Below are 17,356 nucleotides of genomic sequence, written 5' to 3' on the forward strand. Positions count from 1 at the left end.
AACACACCACTGTACCAAAATCTTGCAATTATATTACATGTAATGCCACAAAACCTACTTTTTCTTCCCTTTCTATTTCAAGTTGCTTCTTCAGAGACACAAGTTCACTTCTGATATTAGATAATTCAGTCTCCTAAAGAAAAAGAAAAATGAAGTGTGTAAGTGCTTTTCCATATTTCTCAAGACAATGAAACTGTAATCTAATGCTTCAAATAAATTCAGCTCTAGAAAAAAATTAACTCAGAAAATGTCCTTTTAAAATTCATACATGTGGCCAGGTAGTGATGGCACATTCCTTTAATCCTAGTACTTAGAAGGCAGAGGCAGGTAGATCTCTGTGAGTTTGAGGCCAGCCTAGTAGTCTACAGCACAGCCAGAGCTACACAGAGAAACTCTGTCTCAAATCACAAAAAAACAAAAAAAAACCATACATATGAAGGCTTAGGTAATGGAATATAATTAGACTCTATGTGAACAAGTTTCAAGTTTTTCATAGTTTTCCCAAGGACTAAAATTGCATATGTAATATATATATATATAATTATTAATTATTTGTTATAATTAATATAACAAATTCACATACATACATATACTCATATTCTCTTACTCCACCCCACTCTCCTGTCCAAATATCAAAACTTTAAATTTAGTTTAGGGGACTTTTTTACACTTCTGCTGAAAAGACACTTATGTTATAGTAAAAAAAAAAAATGGGAAAGCATTCTACTAGAAAATAGGTAAAATCATTTTAGATATAAGACTGATTCTACAGGTCAAATCTTATGACTCTACTTAGTATTATTCTTTTTTCTAAATGTTGGTATTTTAAGAGTTGCCTTTTATTGCTATTTGTTCTGTCTTACCAAAGCAGCCTTCACCGATGACTGTTCTTGTTCTCTGCTTTTATAAAGTCCTAATTCGGAGTCTCTTTCCTCAACAATCTTATCATATTGGTGCTGTATTAAGCAAAGAAAGCATTTTAGGTATATTAAAACGAAATAGATTATAATTTATAAGATTGATAAACTACATATTAAATATTTGAAGAAAACTATTATAAATTTGAGCGAATATGTATTTAAGTTTTCGTATATATTCTAACAACCTAAACAGTGAAACGTAGACAAATTTTGAACATAATCCAACACAATAACAAGAAATAGTTATTTTGGTAGAAACATTAAATTTCATAATTTAAGAAGTATAGCTGAGTTGGGTAAGCTACCATGTCCACAAATCTATCACTCAGGAAGCTGGGAACTGACTACCACAAGTTCAAAATCAACCTGAGCTACAAAGTGAGAGTCTTCTTCAATATGAATATAACACCAAGATGACTCAGAAAAGTGACTGACTCTAGGGGCTGATAGATGACTCAGTTAAGAGCACTGGCTGTTCTTCCAGTGGTCCTGAGTTCAATTTCCAACAACTATAGCTTACAACCATCTATAACGAAATCTGATGCCCTCTTCTGACCTGCAGGCATACATGCCAACAGAACACTGTATATACAATAAATAAATCTTTTAAAAAAGAAAAGTGACTGACTCCAAATCTAAAACAGGAAACACAATACAAGCCTTGAAATTTATTGTAGTAACAAAAATAAAAGCTATCAAAGACTATTCAAGTCAGGTCAAAAGGACCTAGACAACAAGTCAATACAACTTTTCAGTATGGATTATAAACTGCACTAGATTGAAACATTCTGAATCTAATCTATTAGTTTATAACATAATATTATTTAAATTCTGCATTCAAATTCTTTTTTGGGTTTTTTTATTGGTTTTTTTTTAAAAAAAAATATTTATTTATTTATTTATTTATTATGTATACAATATTCTGTCTGTGTATATGCCTGCAGGCCAGAAGAGGGAACCAGACCTCATTACAGATGGTTGTGAGCCACCATGTGGTTGCTGGGAATTGAACTCAGGACCTTTGGAAGAGCAGGCAATGCTCTTAACCTCTGAGCCATCTCTCCAGCCCCCTTTTTATTGGTTTTTTGAGACAGGGTTTCTCTGTAGCTTTGGAGCCTGTCCTGGAAATTCTTAATGATAAATTACTTCATAGTAATGTTAGAGCCTGGTTCCAATTTTTGTTATTGTTGTTTTTGCTTTTCAAGACAGGTTTTCTCTGTAGCTTTTTGAAGCCTGTACTGGAACTAGCTCTTGTAGACCAGGCTGGCCTCGAACTCACAGAGATCCACCTGCCTCTGCCTCCGGAGTGCTGGGATTTAAGGCGTGCACCACCACCGCCCAGCATGGTCCCAATTTTTAAAAATTAATAGGTAAGGACAAACTATTTCCTCTCCAAATCTGAAGGAAAATTAAGTTTACCTAAAAGAAGAATTACTCAAACAATAGAAAAATAAAAGGTACTCACAACAAATATTAACTATTTCCCCAGGCTGGAAATATAGATCAGCCATTAAAGGGTAGGCTCACAACCATAAATATAAGTCTTTCATCCATTTACTCCTTTGTTAAGAATTTATTCAACATAATAAATGTTCAATACATGTAGAATACTAACATTCAACATATGAATATTAGTAAGAAATATCCTGGGTATGTAGTTAATAAAAGATAGTGCTATGAGACTACTAGAGGAATTCAGAAAGCATGACTATTTCCATTAATTATAAATGATAACAAGATATTTACTAGAGGAAGAGGCACCTCAGCTCAACCTTGAATGGTTAGGATCTGAACTTAGAGAAATAGAGGATCAATAGTAGTTAAGCCATAATTAGGTACTGTTGTATAGAAAATAACTTCTTTAATAAATAAGACTTCCTTGAGTTCATCATTTTAATAGATCTATTCTCTAAAAAAAAAAAAATATATATATATATATATATATATATATATAAAATTGGGGCTTACAATCGCAGATCGTTAGCATCTATTCCATAATAATGAAGAACATGGCAGTAGGCAAGTATGACAGTAGATCAGTAGCTAAGAGCTTATATACTTATTTGCAAATATGAAACAGTTTAAGTAATAATTTTATTATAACAAATTACCTTATGCTTTTCCATAAGTGCTACCATTTCAGCTATTTTATGTTGACATCGTAAATCAATTTCTTTCTGTAACTTTACCTCTTCATCAACTGTTGCTTTGGCCTTCTCAATCTATAAAATTTTTTTAAAAAAAAGAGTTTCTTTTTATTTATTGTTGCTGGACCCTATACCAATTTCCAAAAAATTCAATTTTCCTTTAAGAAGCATATATTCTACTTACATAAAATACAAAACTCAAACAGCAGAAAATTAGAAACAAAGTAAGTAAAAAATGTATCACTTGTTTGGTTAATTTTAGCAAGTTTTAAAAAGTAAAATGACTATATATATAAATTGAGACAAGGTTTCTCTGTGTAGCTCTGGCTGTCCTGGAACTTGATCTGTAGACCAGGCTGGCCTTGAACTCAGAAATCCCTGACTCTACCTCCAAAAGTGCTGGAATTAAAGGCATGTGCCACCACTGCCCAGCAAAAGTACTTATTTTTTTAAAAAGCTAATCAACTAACATTTTTAGCATAGTTAAGTTCTGAACATATTTAGGTTTTTCTACCTCTCCCAAAAGCTTTTCTTCTGACATCTTTTTGACCTCAATTTCTTTCTGATAGTTGTTAGTCATTTCTTGAAATTTTTGTTTGGCACTTTCTAGTTCCAACTCTAATTTGCTGACCTGTAAGTAAAGAAAGTAACATTAATTTTAATAAATTATATAGATTACTCAAAAATATTTCATACTAATTGGTAGTTTTGTAAAGCCTAAAATATTCATGAAATTATGAGTGAATCATTTGTTTACATTTTTCATATGCTGAGTGAGATGTGTTTCATCTTTCACGGTCTATCTTGACTCTTAATATATGTATATATGCCGAGCAATATAATATAAACAGTTACATATTTTGTTTCAAACCATTTTACTTAAAAATTACAACTAATGCTCCATAAAAAAATACATATAAGCTTCCACTAATGTTCTATCAAATTCTATCAACTTGAATCAAACTTGAAGTCCAACTTTGAGTAGCTTTCAGCCTTTCCTTAAAGGGAAACATGAAAACATACTATATACATGAACTTACAAATACTGGGGCACAGGAAAAAATGGTTCACCATGTAACATAAGGTGATAAGGAGTGGCTGTTGGAAGCAAGACTAGTAGAGTAAAATTCACTGCAGCTAACCCACCTAGAAATGATCTCATAAGCAACAATGCATTCCTTTGAGAATGTCTTGGAATTTACAGAGTAAACCTTGCAGTGCCCCCAGGTTCCTTACACATGGATCTAAATCAAGATAATTCATTTGGTTAATATCAGCTAAGGTGCAACCTCTTTTCATGAAATCAAACCAGGGGGAAGAAATACCTAGGAAAAATTTTCACCATTGGCAGGTGGTCTTACGACAGCTTTTTAGCATCTGTTATGAGTCTATTTCTAATCAAAGACTCCTTTCCACCAACATCCACAAGTACATCCACCGTACATGTACGTGGTTTATCATTAGTAAGGGGAGGAAGCTTTCTCACAGATGAGGGTTCTTGCCCTGATGTCTTTGTTTACAGGATATTGCACGTTTTTGATTTTGGTTTTCATTTGTTTTGTTTTGTTTTGTTTTTCGAGACAGGGTTTCCCTCCATAGCTTTGGAACCTGTCCTGGAACTCTGTAAACCTTGAACTCACAGAGATCTGCCTGTTTCTGCCTCCAGAGTGCCAGGATTAAAAGTGTGTGCCGTCACCACCCAGCACACTTATTTATTAATGAGGTTTTTTTTTCCATTTTTTCCTACATTTTTGTTTTTTAGACAACGTCTCTTCATATAGCTCTGGCTGCACTGGAAACTTGCTAGATAGATCATACCATCCTTGACTTACAGAAGATATACTTGTCTCTGCCTCTATCTCTGACTAACGAGTGCTGGGAATAAAGAGACGTCCCAACATGGACCTTTAAAAGAATTCTTTTTTTTTTTAATGCAATTTTATTCTCTTTTTACTTTTCTTTTTTTTTTCTTTTTAAAAGTCATTTTTACATACCAACTACACTTCCCCCTCTCTCCCTTCCTCTTGTTCCCCACTCTACCCCCCATTCACTCCTCAGGCCTCCCATGGGAAGTAAACTAAGCCTTGCACATCAAGTTGAGGCAGGACCAAGTCCCTCCCCACTGCATCAAGGCTGAGCAAGGTATCCCAAATGAGGGAATGGGTTCCAAAAACCCAGCTCATGTACCAGGGATAAATCCTGGTCCCACTGCCAGGGGTCTCAAAAAATGACCAAGTCAGACAACTGTCACCCACATTCAGAGGGCCTAGTTGGGTCCCATGCAGGTTCTCCAGCTGTTAGTCCAGAGTCCGTGAGCTTCCCTAGCTCAGATCAGCTCTCTCTGGGGATTTCCCCATCATGATCTTGCCCCCCTCCACCACTACCACTTGCTCATATGATCCCTCCTCCCTCTCGGAGCTCGGCCTAGTGTTGGCAGTGGATCTCTATATCTGCTTCCATCAGTTCCTGTATGAAGGTTCTATGATGGCAATTAGGTTAGTCACCAATCCAATTACAGGAGAAGACCAGTGCAGGTGCCCTCTCCACTATTTTTTAGGACTTTTAGCTAGAATCATCCTTGTGGATTCCTACCCTGATATCCAAACCATACAAAGAGTAGTAAGAAAGAAAATTATAGAACAATCTCCTTCATGAACATTGATACAAAAATACTCAATAAAATACTGGCAAACTGAATCCAAGAAGACATCAAAGAAAATCATCTACCCCTCAACATAGAGCCAGCCACACTGAACATTATAGAACAGAAAGTAGGAAATACGCTTGAACGCGTTGGCACTGGAGACTACTTCCTAAATATAATTCCAGCAGCACAAACACTGAGAAAAACAATTAACAAATGGGACCTCCTGAAACTGAAAAGCTTCTGTAAAGCAAAGGACACAGTCAACAAGACAAAATAACAGCCAACAGAGTAAGAAAAGATCTTCACTAACCCCACATCAGACAGAGGTCTGATCTCCAAAGTATACAAAGAACTAAAGAAAATTTTCACCAAAAGAACACATAATCCAATAAAAAAAATGGAGTACAGAACTTATCAAAGAACTCTCAACAGAGGAATCTAAAATGGCTGAAAGACACTTAAGGAAATGTTCAACATCCTTAGTCATCAGAGAAATGCAAATCAAAACAGCTCTGAGATTCCATCTTACATCTGTAAGAATGGCCAAGATCAAAAACACTGATGACAACTTAAGCTTGAAGGTTGTAGGGAAAAGGGAACACTTCTGCATTGCTGGTGGGAATGCAAGCTGGTATAAACCCTTTGAATGTCAGTGTGGCGATTTCTCAAAAAATTAGGAAACAACCTTTTGGGTATATATCCAAAGAATGCTCAATCGTGCCATAAGGACATGTGCTCAACTATGTTCATAGCAGCTTTGTTTGTCAGAGCCAGAACCTGGAAACAACCTAAATGTCCCTCAATCGAAGAATGGTTAAGGAAAATGTGGTACATTTACACAATGGAGTACTACACAGCAGAAAAAATTAACGGCAGCTTGAATTTTGCAGGAAAATGGATGGAACTAGAAAACATTATTTTGAGTGAGGTAACCCAGACACAGAAAGACAATTATCACATGTACTCACTCATAGATGGTTTTTAAATATAAAGCAAAGAAAACCAGCCCACAAATCACAATCCCAGAGAACTTAGACAACAATGCAGACACTAAGAGAGACTTACATAGATCTAATCTACATGGGAAGTAGAAAGTAGAAAAAGACAAGATCTCCTGAGTAAATTGGGAGCATGGGGACCTTGGGGTAGAGTTGAAATGGGGAGGGGAGAGGCAGAGAGGGGAGCAGAAAAAACGTAGAGCTTAATAAAAATCAATAAAAAAAAGCATCTACCATGATCAAATGGGCTTCATATCAGAGATACAGGGATGGTTCAACATATGAAAATCTGTCAATGTAATCCACCATATAAACAAACTGAAAGAAAAAAAGGCCACATGATCATCGTATTAATTGTTGGAAAAGACTTCAACAAAATTCAACACTCCTTCATGATAAAGAAAGGTTTGAAGAGATCAAGGGTACAAGGAACATACCTAAACATAATAAAGGCAATATACAGCAAGCCAACAGCTAACATCAAACTAAATGGAAAGAAAAAGTGATTCCACTAAAATCAGGAACAAGATAAGTCTGTCCACTCTCTCCATATCTATTCAATATAGTATTCAAAGTTCTAGCTAGAGCAGTAAGGCAACAAAAGGAGATCAAGGGGATACAAACTGGAAAATAAGTCAAACTTTTGCTGTTTGCAGATGATATGACAGAATATATCAGCGACCCCAAAAACTCTACCAGGAACTCCCACAGATAATAAACACCTTCAATAATGTGACAGGATACAAGATTAATTAACTCAAAAAAATCAGTAGCCCTCCTATATACAGATGATAAACAGGCTAAGAAAGAAATCTGAGAAACATCACCCTTTACAATAGCCACAAATAATATAAATTATCTTGGGGCAATTCTAACCAAATAAGTAAGAGACCTGTATGACAAGAACTTTAAGTCTTTGAAGAAAGAAACTGAAAATTTTCTTAATATTTAAGTTGGTAAGTTTTAATTCATTTTATGATAATCCATAACTCTAACTGAAACCCCATACTTTCAAATAAAAATATATTTAATGTTTTTCATAAAGAATATTTTTAATTTTTTGCTTTCTCATAGTGTATATATTACATAGCTATATCTCAAATATAGTAATTTCAGGAGATACAAAGAACCCTAAATTAGCACCTACTGCCCAGATTCACTTTACCTGAGAGTTAAATTGTAACTAAGGAAATGTGTCAAAGCAGGAGACAAGAGTTTCACAAAGAAGGCATAGGTAGTGTAACAGTGAACCAGAATGTATTCAATATCCATAAATCAACTGTCAACTTTAAGGTAAGATATTACCAATATCAGTAACAGTTTCTGTTCATCTTCTTTGGTTTCCCCTAAGCCCCCTCAAAATGTTATAAATATTCTTAATATTTACAAGTAAGATTGTTTCAGTGCTTTTAAAACTTATTATACTTATCTATTTGGATAGAGGGGGCAGAAGTATGCAACTACATGCATGTGAAGGTCAGAGGACAACTTGCATTGAGTTAGTTTTCTCTTTGTACCAAGTGGACCCAAGGATCTAATGTAGGTTGTCAGGTTTAGTGGTGGTAGTCTTTAGCTACTGAGCCATCTTGCCAGCCCAGTAAATATTATTTAATACTTTTCTTCTATTTTCTTCCATTTTATATGTTTCCTCAAATACTATTTGGTTTTGAAATTTATCCAATATTTTTATGGTATATGTATTCTTTCTCTTCATTTAAAGCCTGTACCAAATAGTTATGTATATAAATATTTTGTTTGTCAATTTCTCTGGTAATATTCCATTACATGAATGTAACACAGATTGCTTATGTTTTTAATTATTCTTAGATCCTTAACTAATTCTATGTTCTTATGAAAATCTTGTGGTACAAATATATAGTAATTTCCTATGATAGATACCCAAAATTGAAATGGCTGGATCATGGGCATGTTGCATGTTCAGCCTATTAGATATCATCATCTTCCTAAGCATTCAACAATCTAAATTACCAACATCAGGGCCCCTAGAAATGGCTCAGTGGGTAAAGGAACTTACTGTGCAAGCATGGCAAATAGTGTTTAATCCCCAGAACCAACTGTAGTGATATTTTGTAATCTAACAAATAATGCTTGCCTGAGGGTAAGAGTACACAGCTAAACTACTAGTTAGCCACAGGGATCGGGCAGTGGTGGCACACACCTTGAATCCCAGTACTCAGGAGACAGAGGCACGTTGATCGTTGTGAGTTCAGGGTCACCCTGAGCTACACAAGATTGAATCTGTCTAAAAAAGAAACAGAATTTACACAAAGTAATCACAGCACTTGGGATCCCACGCCTTTAATCCCAGCACTAGAGAGGAGTGATATGGCTGAGCGGAGAGAGGAATGTAAGACAGGAGGAAACAGGAGCTCAGGCAGTCTGAGAATTCATAGAGATGGATGCAGTCTGAAGATACAATATGAGGATTCGTAGAGACAGGATCACCCCTTCAGTCTGAAGATTTGGTAAAGGTAAAAGGTGTCTCTAGTGGCTGATTGCACTGCTTCTCTGGTATCTCAGTTTTTACCCCGATATCTGACTCCAGGTTTTTATTATTAAAAACAATTAGAATTTGTGCTACAACCAACATAAAAGTGAAGAGAACCAGCTCCACAAAATTGTTTTCTGATTGTGCCACACATGTATGCATACCACAAAATTGTTTTCTGTGCCACACATGTATGCACACCACACACACACACAACTTTTAAAAATTTTAAAAATAAATGAATCTCTCTTTCCTTGCTCTCATATCTTTATTGAGGGAGCCATTTGGGGGTTAGGAAGAAACCTGGCTCTAGAAAAATTCCCAGGAATCCACAAGGATGACCCTAAGCAATAAAGAAGAGGGTGTCTGATCTGGCCTTGTCCTGTAGCCAGACTGATGAGTATCTTAAATATCACCATAGAACCTTCATCCTAACAGATGGAAACAGAGGCAGAGACCCATATCGGAGCACTGGACTAATCTCCCCAAGTCCAGTTGAAGAGTGGAAGGAGTGAGAGTATGAGCAAGGAAGTCAGCACCATGGGGGGTTCACCACTGAGACAGTTTGCCTGAACTAATGGGAGCTCACCAACTCCAACTGGACTGAAAGTAAACAAGCATGGGATCAAACTAGTCCCTCTGAATGTGGTTGACAGTTGGGGCAGACTGAGGGGCCACTGACAGTAGCACTGGGATTTGTCTAAACTGCATGTACTGGCTTTTAGTATCCTATTCTCTTAGGATGTATACCTTGCTCAACCTAGATAATAGTAGAGAGGGCCTGCTGAGGGTACGGACGTGAATCTGGGACCTTCAAGGGAGTAGACCTAAGCCAACACCCTGGTGGGTCTGGGCATGAGTCTAGGACCTCCCAGGAACTAGGCCTGAGCCAGGACCTCTGCCAGTCTGGGTGTGAATGAACCTGGGTCCTCGAGGGAATAGGCAGGAACTAGAGATCTTGGTGGGGCCAGGCGTGAGTCTGGGACCTCAGAGAGAGTAGGCCTGAGCCAGGGCCTTTGTGGGTTCAGGCATTGGTCTGGGACATCAAAGGGAATAGGCAGGATCCTGGGACCCCTGCAGGTACAAGCTTGGATCTGGGACCTCTGAGGAAGTAAGCAGGTCCTCTGCGAGCGGGTCCTGGTGCACCTGAGCCTGGGACCCCCAAGGCAGTAGACTGGAACCAGAAACCTTTCCAGGTCCAACTCCAACCCAGGGACTTCTGCAGGAGGGAATCCAGACCATGATTTACAGATACAGGTCAAAGCTGGTAACCTAAACCAAAGTTGCCCTGAGGAACTCCACCTTAGGCAAAAATTCCACAGTAGTGGAACTGAACAAGACACCTAGGACAGAGAGGGCCTGAGGAAACAAGCTCCACCTGGAGCAGAAGCCAGGAGCAAATTCAGCCCAGGGAGCCAAACCAGTCCCAGAACACTGGCAGATCAGGACTGAGACAGCGACCAGATCCAGAGTCAGCGATCTCCACCAGAACAGGTCCAACTCCAAGCCAGGGACTTCTGCAGGAAGAGATCCAGACCAGAATTTACAGAAACAGATCAAAGCCAGCAGTCTAGGCCAAAGTAGGCCTGAGACAGCAAACTCCAAGAGAGCACAGCAAAGCACAGAGCACTGAGCTATCTCCAGGAACAGGAGTAACCAACAGGGTAACTAGAACTGTGACACTGACTGTACCACGAGGAACACCATCTGAGCTTTGGATTCACTGGCACCTAGAAAATTGTTCAACAGAATCTCAGACAGCCCCAACCACACCTATTAGAGGAAAAGATGAGTAGAAAAGTAAGGTCACACGCTACACCACAAAGAGCAACCCAATACCAGTAAAACGTAAACACCCTACAACAGCAAGACCTGAACAACCAAACATGGATGAACCAGAAGAAAATGACCTAAAAAATAACTTAAAGAGAATGTTTGAAATTCTTGAAGATGAAATATTTAATATTTACCATTTCTGATGCTTTTCATTCTTCTAACTAATCTACATTTCTGTTTAATATCATTTTCTTCAGCCTCAAGAAATTCTTTCAACATTCCTTGTAGCATAGATCTTATTGTTATTTTTTCTGTGTACAAAATCCTATGAAGACAGCTTATTTCTTCCAGCATTTTATATATGCCATTCCTTTGTTGTGTTGTGTCTTTGCATCTTATATAAGATCAGTCATCATCATTTGTGTCACAGTTCTATAGTGTGACATTTCCTCTGTGTGATTTTAAGTTCCTCTTTATCCTTGGTTTAGCACTTTGACTAATGTATGCCTGCCTAGATATAGTTTTCATTCTATTTATTCTGTTTGGGGCTTACTGATAGCCAAGTTTAAGAAAGAACAAACAAACATAATCAAAACCAAAAGCTTTGTAATATAGTCACTGGCAAGTTACAGATGCCCCAGTGAAAATCTTCCTAATCATATACATCTAACCTGGTTAAACACAGTGGGTCACAAGGCAAAAACAAAACAAAAAGATATGAAAAGAGATTGGTACTAGGTGGAAGAAGTGACAATTATTGGGTACGGAGGGGCATAGAATAAGAAGCAAGGGGATGAGTATGTGACCAAAATGTATTACAACCACGTACAAAATTGTCAAAGCCTAAATTTATTTTAAAACAAAAGAAGAAAATTTTAGTAATTTTCTCAAATAATTTCCTCTTGCCATTTTTTTCTCCTTTCTTCCTCAGAGATTATAATTACATATTTTAAATCACTTGGTGCTATTCTACAGGCCTGTGAAGTACTATTCTCTTTTCAAAAAAATTTTTCTGTAATCCTTGAAATAAATGATTTCTACCTATATAGCTTTAATTTTACTAATACTTTAATTTTACTAATGCTTCATTCATTTTAAAAATATATTATTAGAGCTGGGCAGTGGTGGTTTTAATCCCAGCACTGGGGAGGCAGAGGCAGGTGGATCTCTGTGAGTTCAAGGCCAATCTGGTCTATAAGAGTTAGTTTCAGAACAGGCTGCAACGCCACAAAGAAACACTGTCTCGAAAAAACAAAATAAAAATATGTATATATAATACTGCTATGAATATTTTTGGTAGTTTCTATCTCAAGGAATTCAAGTGTATAATTACAGAAGATAATTATGACTACTTTTCTATGTAATTTTCAGAGATTTGTGATAATTCTCACTTGTCTTTATTTTTAATGGCAATATTTGCATTTCTTGTTTCAAGTACTATTTCAAGATATTATAAAGTACTTTATTTTCACTGGGCAGTGGTAGTTCACACCTTTAATCATAGCCCTTGGGAGGCAAAGGCAGGCAGATCTCTGTGAGTTCAAGGCTCCAAGGCTACACATAGAAACCCTGTCTTGAAAAACCAAAAACTTTATTTTCAAAGTATTCATTTAATATGTTGACTATTACTGCTCTCCACTAAAGATTCAAAAATATTTATTGAATACTTACTAATTATCAATCATTGCCTAAAGAGAAAGGTGACAAAATTTAGTCCTGACATCATAGGCTTATACTCTAGGACTTTATATGCCTCAGAGTTGATGGGTCTCAAACCGTTTGTACAACAAGATAACCATATCTTACAGTAAGCTGTCTCCAAGATATACTGGTGCCAACAGTGGCATATATGTTAAAGAAGTAACCAACCAGTTACTGATTGGATTTAAGACATACTGCAGGAGCTTGACTCCACATCTGACTCTGCTAAAGAAACCAAGAACCTAAGACCTAGGCCTAGGGGAAAACCTAATACTATTATTATTCTGCTAAAGGGACATAGCAATAAATGACTCTTAATGACATTCTGCTAGATCAATGCCTTGCTCAGCCCTCATCAGAGAAGAAGCTTCTTGCACTAGATGAAAACTAACACAGAGACCCACAACTGTAAATATGCAGAATCGGAGTTTCTGGAGCACCCAGTCTTGAATGAGATGTCTTTATCAAAGTCCTCCCCAACAAGACTCAGGGATCTCTGAGGAAGAGGAGGCAGAAAGATTTTAAGAATCAGAAATGATAGATGAAGGAAAGAGTATTCCAGTCTCAATAGGAATAATGAAAATATGAACTCACAGAGATTGTGGAACAGTCACGCAAGGCCTACACATGTTCGAGCCAGACAGGGTCCCAGAACTGAGAGGGAGAAGTGGACACAGGTTTCCACCCCAACCAAGAAATTATCCTAAAATGATACTCACTGAAGAAGAAAAGAAATCAGTTTTCTCCAATGGAGTATCACTGGGTTTATTAACACCCACTAGGTCAGGCCCCATGCCCAGGAGTAGTTAGTCAAAATTATAATTTTGTAGTTATACAAAATGAACTCAGTCAGGTTTCTGTAAGCTTTTTATGACACTCTGCATTGTTTGGGCATTTTTTGTCTTATTGATCTTCTGCTTATATATTTTGATTTCAGTTTTGTAGAGTTTGTGTGTTTCTTTTCCTGTTTGCTTTTTTAAAAAGAGAGAGAAAAAGAACATAAAGTTGGGTCAGTAGAAAAGTAGTTAAGATCTATAAAGAATTGGAGAGTATAAACATGATCAAAATGTATTATAGGAAAAAAAATTTAAGGAAAAAAATAATATAGATTATTGCTATATAATATATGAGTAAAGAAAATAAAACACATGTATATATACATAGAGCATGCACACATGTATTTTTAAGTGGTTCACATAATTCTGACCCAGCTAAATCACAATGAACATTCTATCACCCCTATAAAAATTAATCTCTTCAATCCAAAAATATAACAGCATCTGAAGGTAATCATTAAATTATAAAAGGATAATATAGTATTTTTAAACATTCATGTATGCCGGGCGGTGGTGGCGCACGCCTTTAATCCCAGCACTCGGGAGGCAGAGGCAGGCGGATCTCTGTGAGTTCGAGACCAGCCTGGTCTATAAGAGCTAGCTCCAGGACAGGCTCTAAAGCTGCAGAGAAACCCTGTCTCGAAAACCCAAAAAAAAAAAAAAAAAAAAAAAAAAAAAAAAAAAAAAAATAAACATTCATGTATCCACTAGTATTTAAGAAAACAAAAATAAAAATGTCACATACCTTTATCTCATATGCATTCAGCTGTTTGTTATCTGTTGAACTCTTTTTTTTCAAGGTCTTACTCTATGGAAAATTAATTATGGTTAGTACTATGGTAATTAAAACAATGAAATGAAATGAAGCATTGCTCTCTAAAACTATAGTGCAAATATTGGGATAATTTTAAGAAAATTTATATTATTAATAAAACCTACCTCCTGATGAAGTTCTTCAATATACTTGCTTTTATTTTCAACTTGTTTTCTTAAATTGTTACACTGTAAAATTATTTTTAAAATTATATAATTTTATTCAATATTCTGATCAAAATAAGCAATTTCAAACTAATAAAATACTGCATGATATAACATAAGGCTCACTAAAAGTCATTCTGTTAATGTAAAAATATAAATATGATATGTCTTCTTCATTACTGGTTATTCTCTCATTCTCATTTCTGAGATTCTAATGTTATTAAATCTGATAAATATTAATATGATATTCTATCAAATATCAAATATTCTGACAAAATTCCATTTCTTCTTACTAAAATACCAACTAAGCCACTTTTTTAATATATTACTTGGTGGGGTTATTTCATCTGAGTACATGCAGAACTGAATTAAAATGTATTAGTCCAAGGAACATCTTAAGTACCATAAAAGAGGCACAGATTTCTAAGAGATTCCTAAACTACCAGATATATAAATTGTTCTAATTCCCATTAGAGTAAAAATTCTCACAAGAAAAAATAAATCAGTCTCCTTCATTAGCACCAAATGTTTTTGGATATTTTTCTTGTAATACTCATACATGGCTATAGTTAGTTTTAATATTTTGCATATAAATGAACTTTATATAGCATTGCTTTTTTTGTTTACAAGTGATTGTTTTGGTTTGTTTTTTAAGACAAGGTTTCTCTGTGTAGTCCTAGCTGACCTGAAACTTGCTCTGTAGACCAGACCTCAAACTACAGAAATGTCCCTGCCTCTGCCTACCAAGTACTGGAATTAAAAGTATACGTCACCACCACTCAGCATGTGATTTTATTTTTTTGTTTTTATTTTATGTACATTGGGGTTTTGCCATAGGTGTTGGGCCCCTTAAGCTGGAATTGCAGATAGTTGTGAGCTGCCATGTGGGTCCTGGGAATTGAACCTGGGTCCTCTGGAAGAGCAGCCAGTGCTCTTAATCACTGAGCCATCTCTTTCGCGTGATTTTACTTTTTAATTAGTGTATCATTGTGTACCCAAGCTTACTTCAAACCATAATCTTCCTATCTTAGTCTTCAAAAACTGGGATTACAGAGATATACCACCATGCCTGGCTACAAGTGGTTTTCTAAAATTTTGCATATCACAAGCCTAATTAAGAACAATTTTAAAAGAAAGTTAGGAAAACACAACTAGAGAAAAAAACAAAAAGCATTTCTCTGATTTTCACACTGATTTGATAAATTGGCATCAGACTTGGCACATTTAATAATCGCACTAGGAAGGGAGAGTCAGGCCCATCTTTATAATGGGGAACGGGGCAGGGTTTGGTTTTTTGAGACAGGACTTCTCTGCAACTTTGGAGACTGCCCTGGAACTAGCTCTTGTAGACCAGGCTTGCCTCAAACTCACAAGTGCTGGGATCAAAGGCCTGTGCTACCACTGCCCAGAATTTCGAGGCAAGGCTGTTACATAGTGAACTCCAGGCCAGCCAAGGCTACATTATAAGATTCTGTCTCAATAAAAATAAATAAGCAAACAAAAACCATAGTAACAGATGAAATTATCTTTACATGACTATTTTATTTATTAAAAGAAATCAATCATTTTTATTTTGCCAGAAATGCTACTTAGATTTTCATGATTTGGTTTTTAATAAAGCTATAACTATTTTATTTACCAGTCGAAATATTTTTCCCCTCTGGCTGAAAATCAAATTATATAAGTATTCATTATAAGTCAGAACTTCAGACAGTAAACTACACTTTCCAGAGAACTGTTCATTTTATGGAAATAGATTAAGTATAGGACAAGATGTATAGTAAAATGAGAGAAAGGAAACCCAGGTAAATAAAAGACATTTCAAATAAAGAGGGCAGGAATTTTTTTGCAGCTCGATTTTAGAAATGAGCAAAAGAGCTGAATAATTTCTAAAAGCATCTTGTCATTTTAAGACTTTGCAATAAATATAACTATTTATGAGCATGAATTTAGGAAGAAAGTGAAAGTAGGGAGTTTAACAAAATTTTGGTCTCTAAAAGGGCCTATTCAACATTGGTGAATGCAGAATCTCTTCAAAGAAATACCAGTAAAACACTGTATTCTTCCTCAAAGTCTTCTAGAGGAATATAATAGAAAGGCCGGTCCTTCAAAATCTAGTCATATATTTTAACAAGGTTCTTATTCCCAAACATTTTTTATAATTTGATAATACCTTATTTTCTAGTATCTTCATTTGCTTTTCTTTCTTTAAAACTTCACATTCAATGCTTCGAGCCTTAAAAAATATATATGATTTGAAATCATTTAAAATGTTATTAGAATTTCATTTTCTTATGCACTTTAGAAGTAAAATTAGTTTTATATATTTACAAAATACTTAGCTCATCCAGTTTATTTCACGCCTTTAAAAAAAGAATATACCTTTATGTAATATGTTAACTGCCTTAATTTAATGTTTTATAATATATCTGCATAAATTTTATATATACATTAATTGTTTAAGACAACATTCCTCTATGTAGCCCTGACTGTCCTGGAACTTGCTCTGTAGACAAGGCTATCCTCAATTTGATATTGTAAATTTCATAGTAATTCTGTTGAGATTATCCACTAGCCACAATGACAAGCTTATAAATAAGTAAATAAACTGATCAAGACCACAGTTTTTAAGTGCTCTGAAGACACTTTTTAGTAACCTCGCAAATGATTCTAGTGTTTTTCATCTCTCCTCATTCAATCCTCAAGTATTTTATTATCAGTAAAAGATTTTACTGCCCCAATAAAACTTCAGACCACTTCTGCCCACCAAAGTAAATGATATCTAAAATCAGTATCTAGAACAATACCTGGGACACTTTTGGTGATAAGGTAACATTTGCTGAA

General features: G+C 35.8%; 1 protein-coding gene across 1 annotated transcript in view; it reads right to left on the reverse strand.

The window, feature by feature from the left end:
* The window catches only part of Sycp1 (synaptonemal complex protein 1), a 90,501-nt gene that overhangs the window by 18,724 nt on the left and 54,421 nt on the right, over positions 1-17,356 (reverse strand). Inside the window, exons 21-27 of the mRNA XM_038311747.1 lie at positions 16,686-16,748; positions 14,474-14,536; positions 14,280-14,342; positions 3,582-3,698; positions 3,032-3,142; positions 864-956; positions 59-133 (exon numbers count right to left, since the gene is read on the reverse strand). Of these exons, the coding sequence (XP_038167675.1) occupies positions 59-133; positions 864-956; positions 3,032-3,142; positions 3,582-3,698; positions 14,280-14,342; positions 14,474-14,536; positions 16,686-16,748 (585 nt within the window). The remainder of the gene's footprint in view (positions 1-58; positions 134-863; positions 957-3,031; positions 3,143-3,581; positions 3,699-14,279; positions 14,343-14,473; positions 14,537-16,685; positions 16,749-17,356) is intronic.

Source organism: Arvicola amphibius, chromosome 14 (genome assembly GCF_903992535.2).
Source record: "Arvicola amphibius chromosome 14, mArvAmp1.2, whole genome shotgun sequence".
NCBI lineage: Eukaryota > Metazoa > Chordata > Mammalia > Rodentia > Cricetidae > Arvicola > Arvicola amphibius.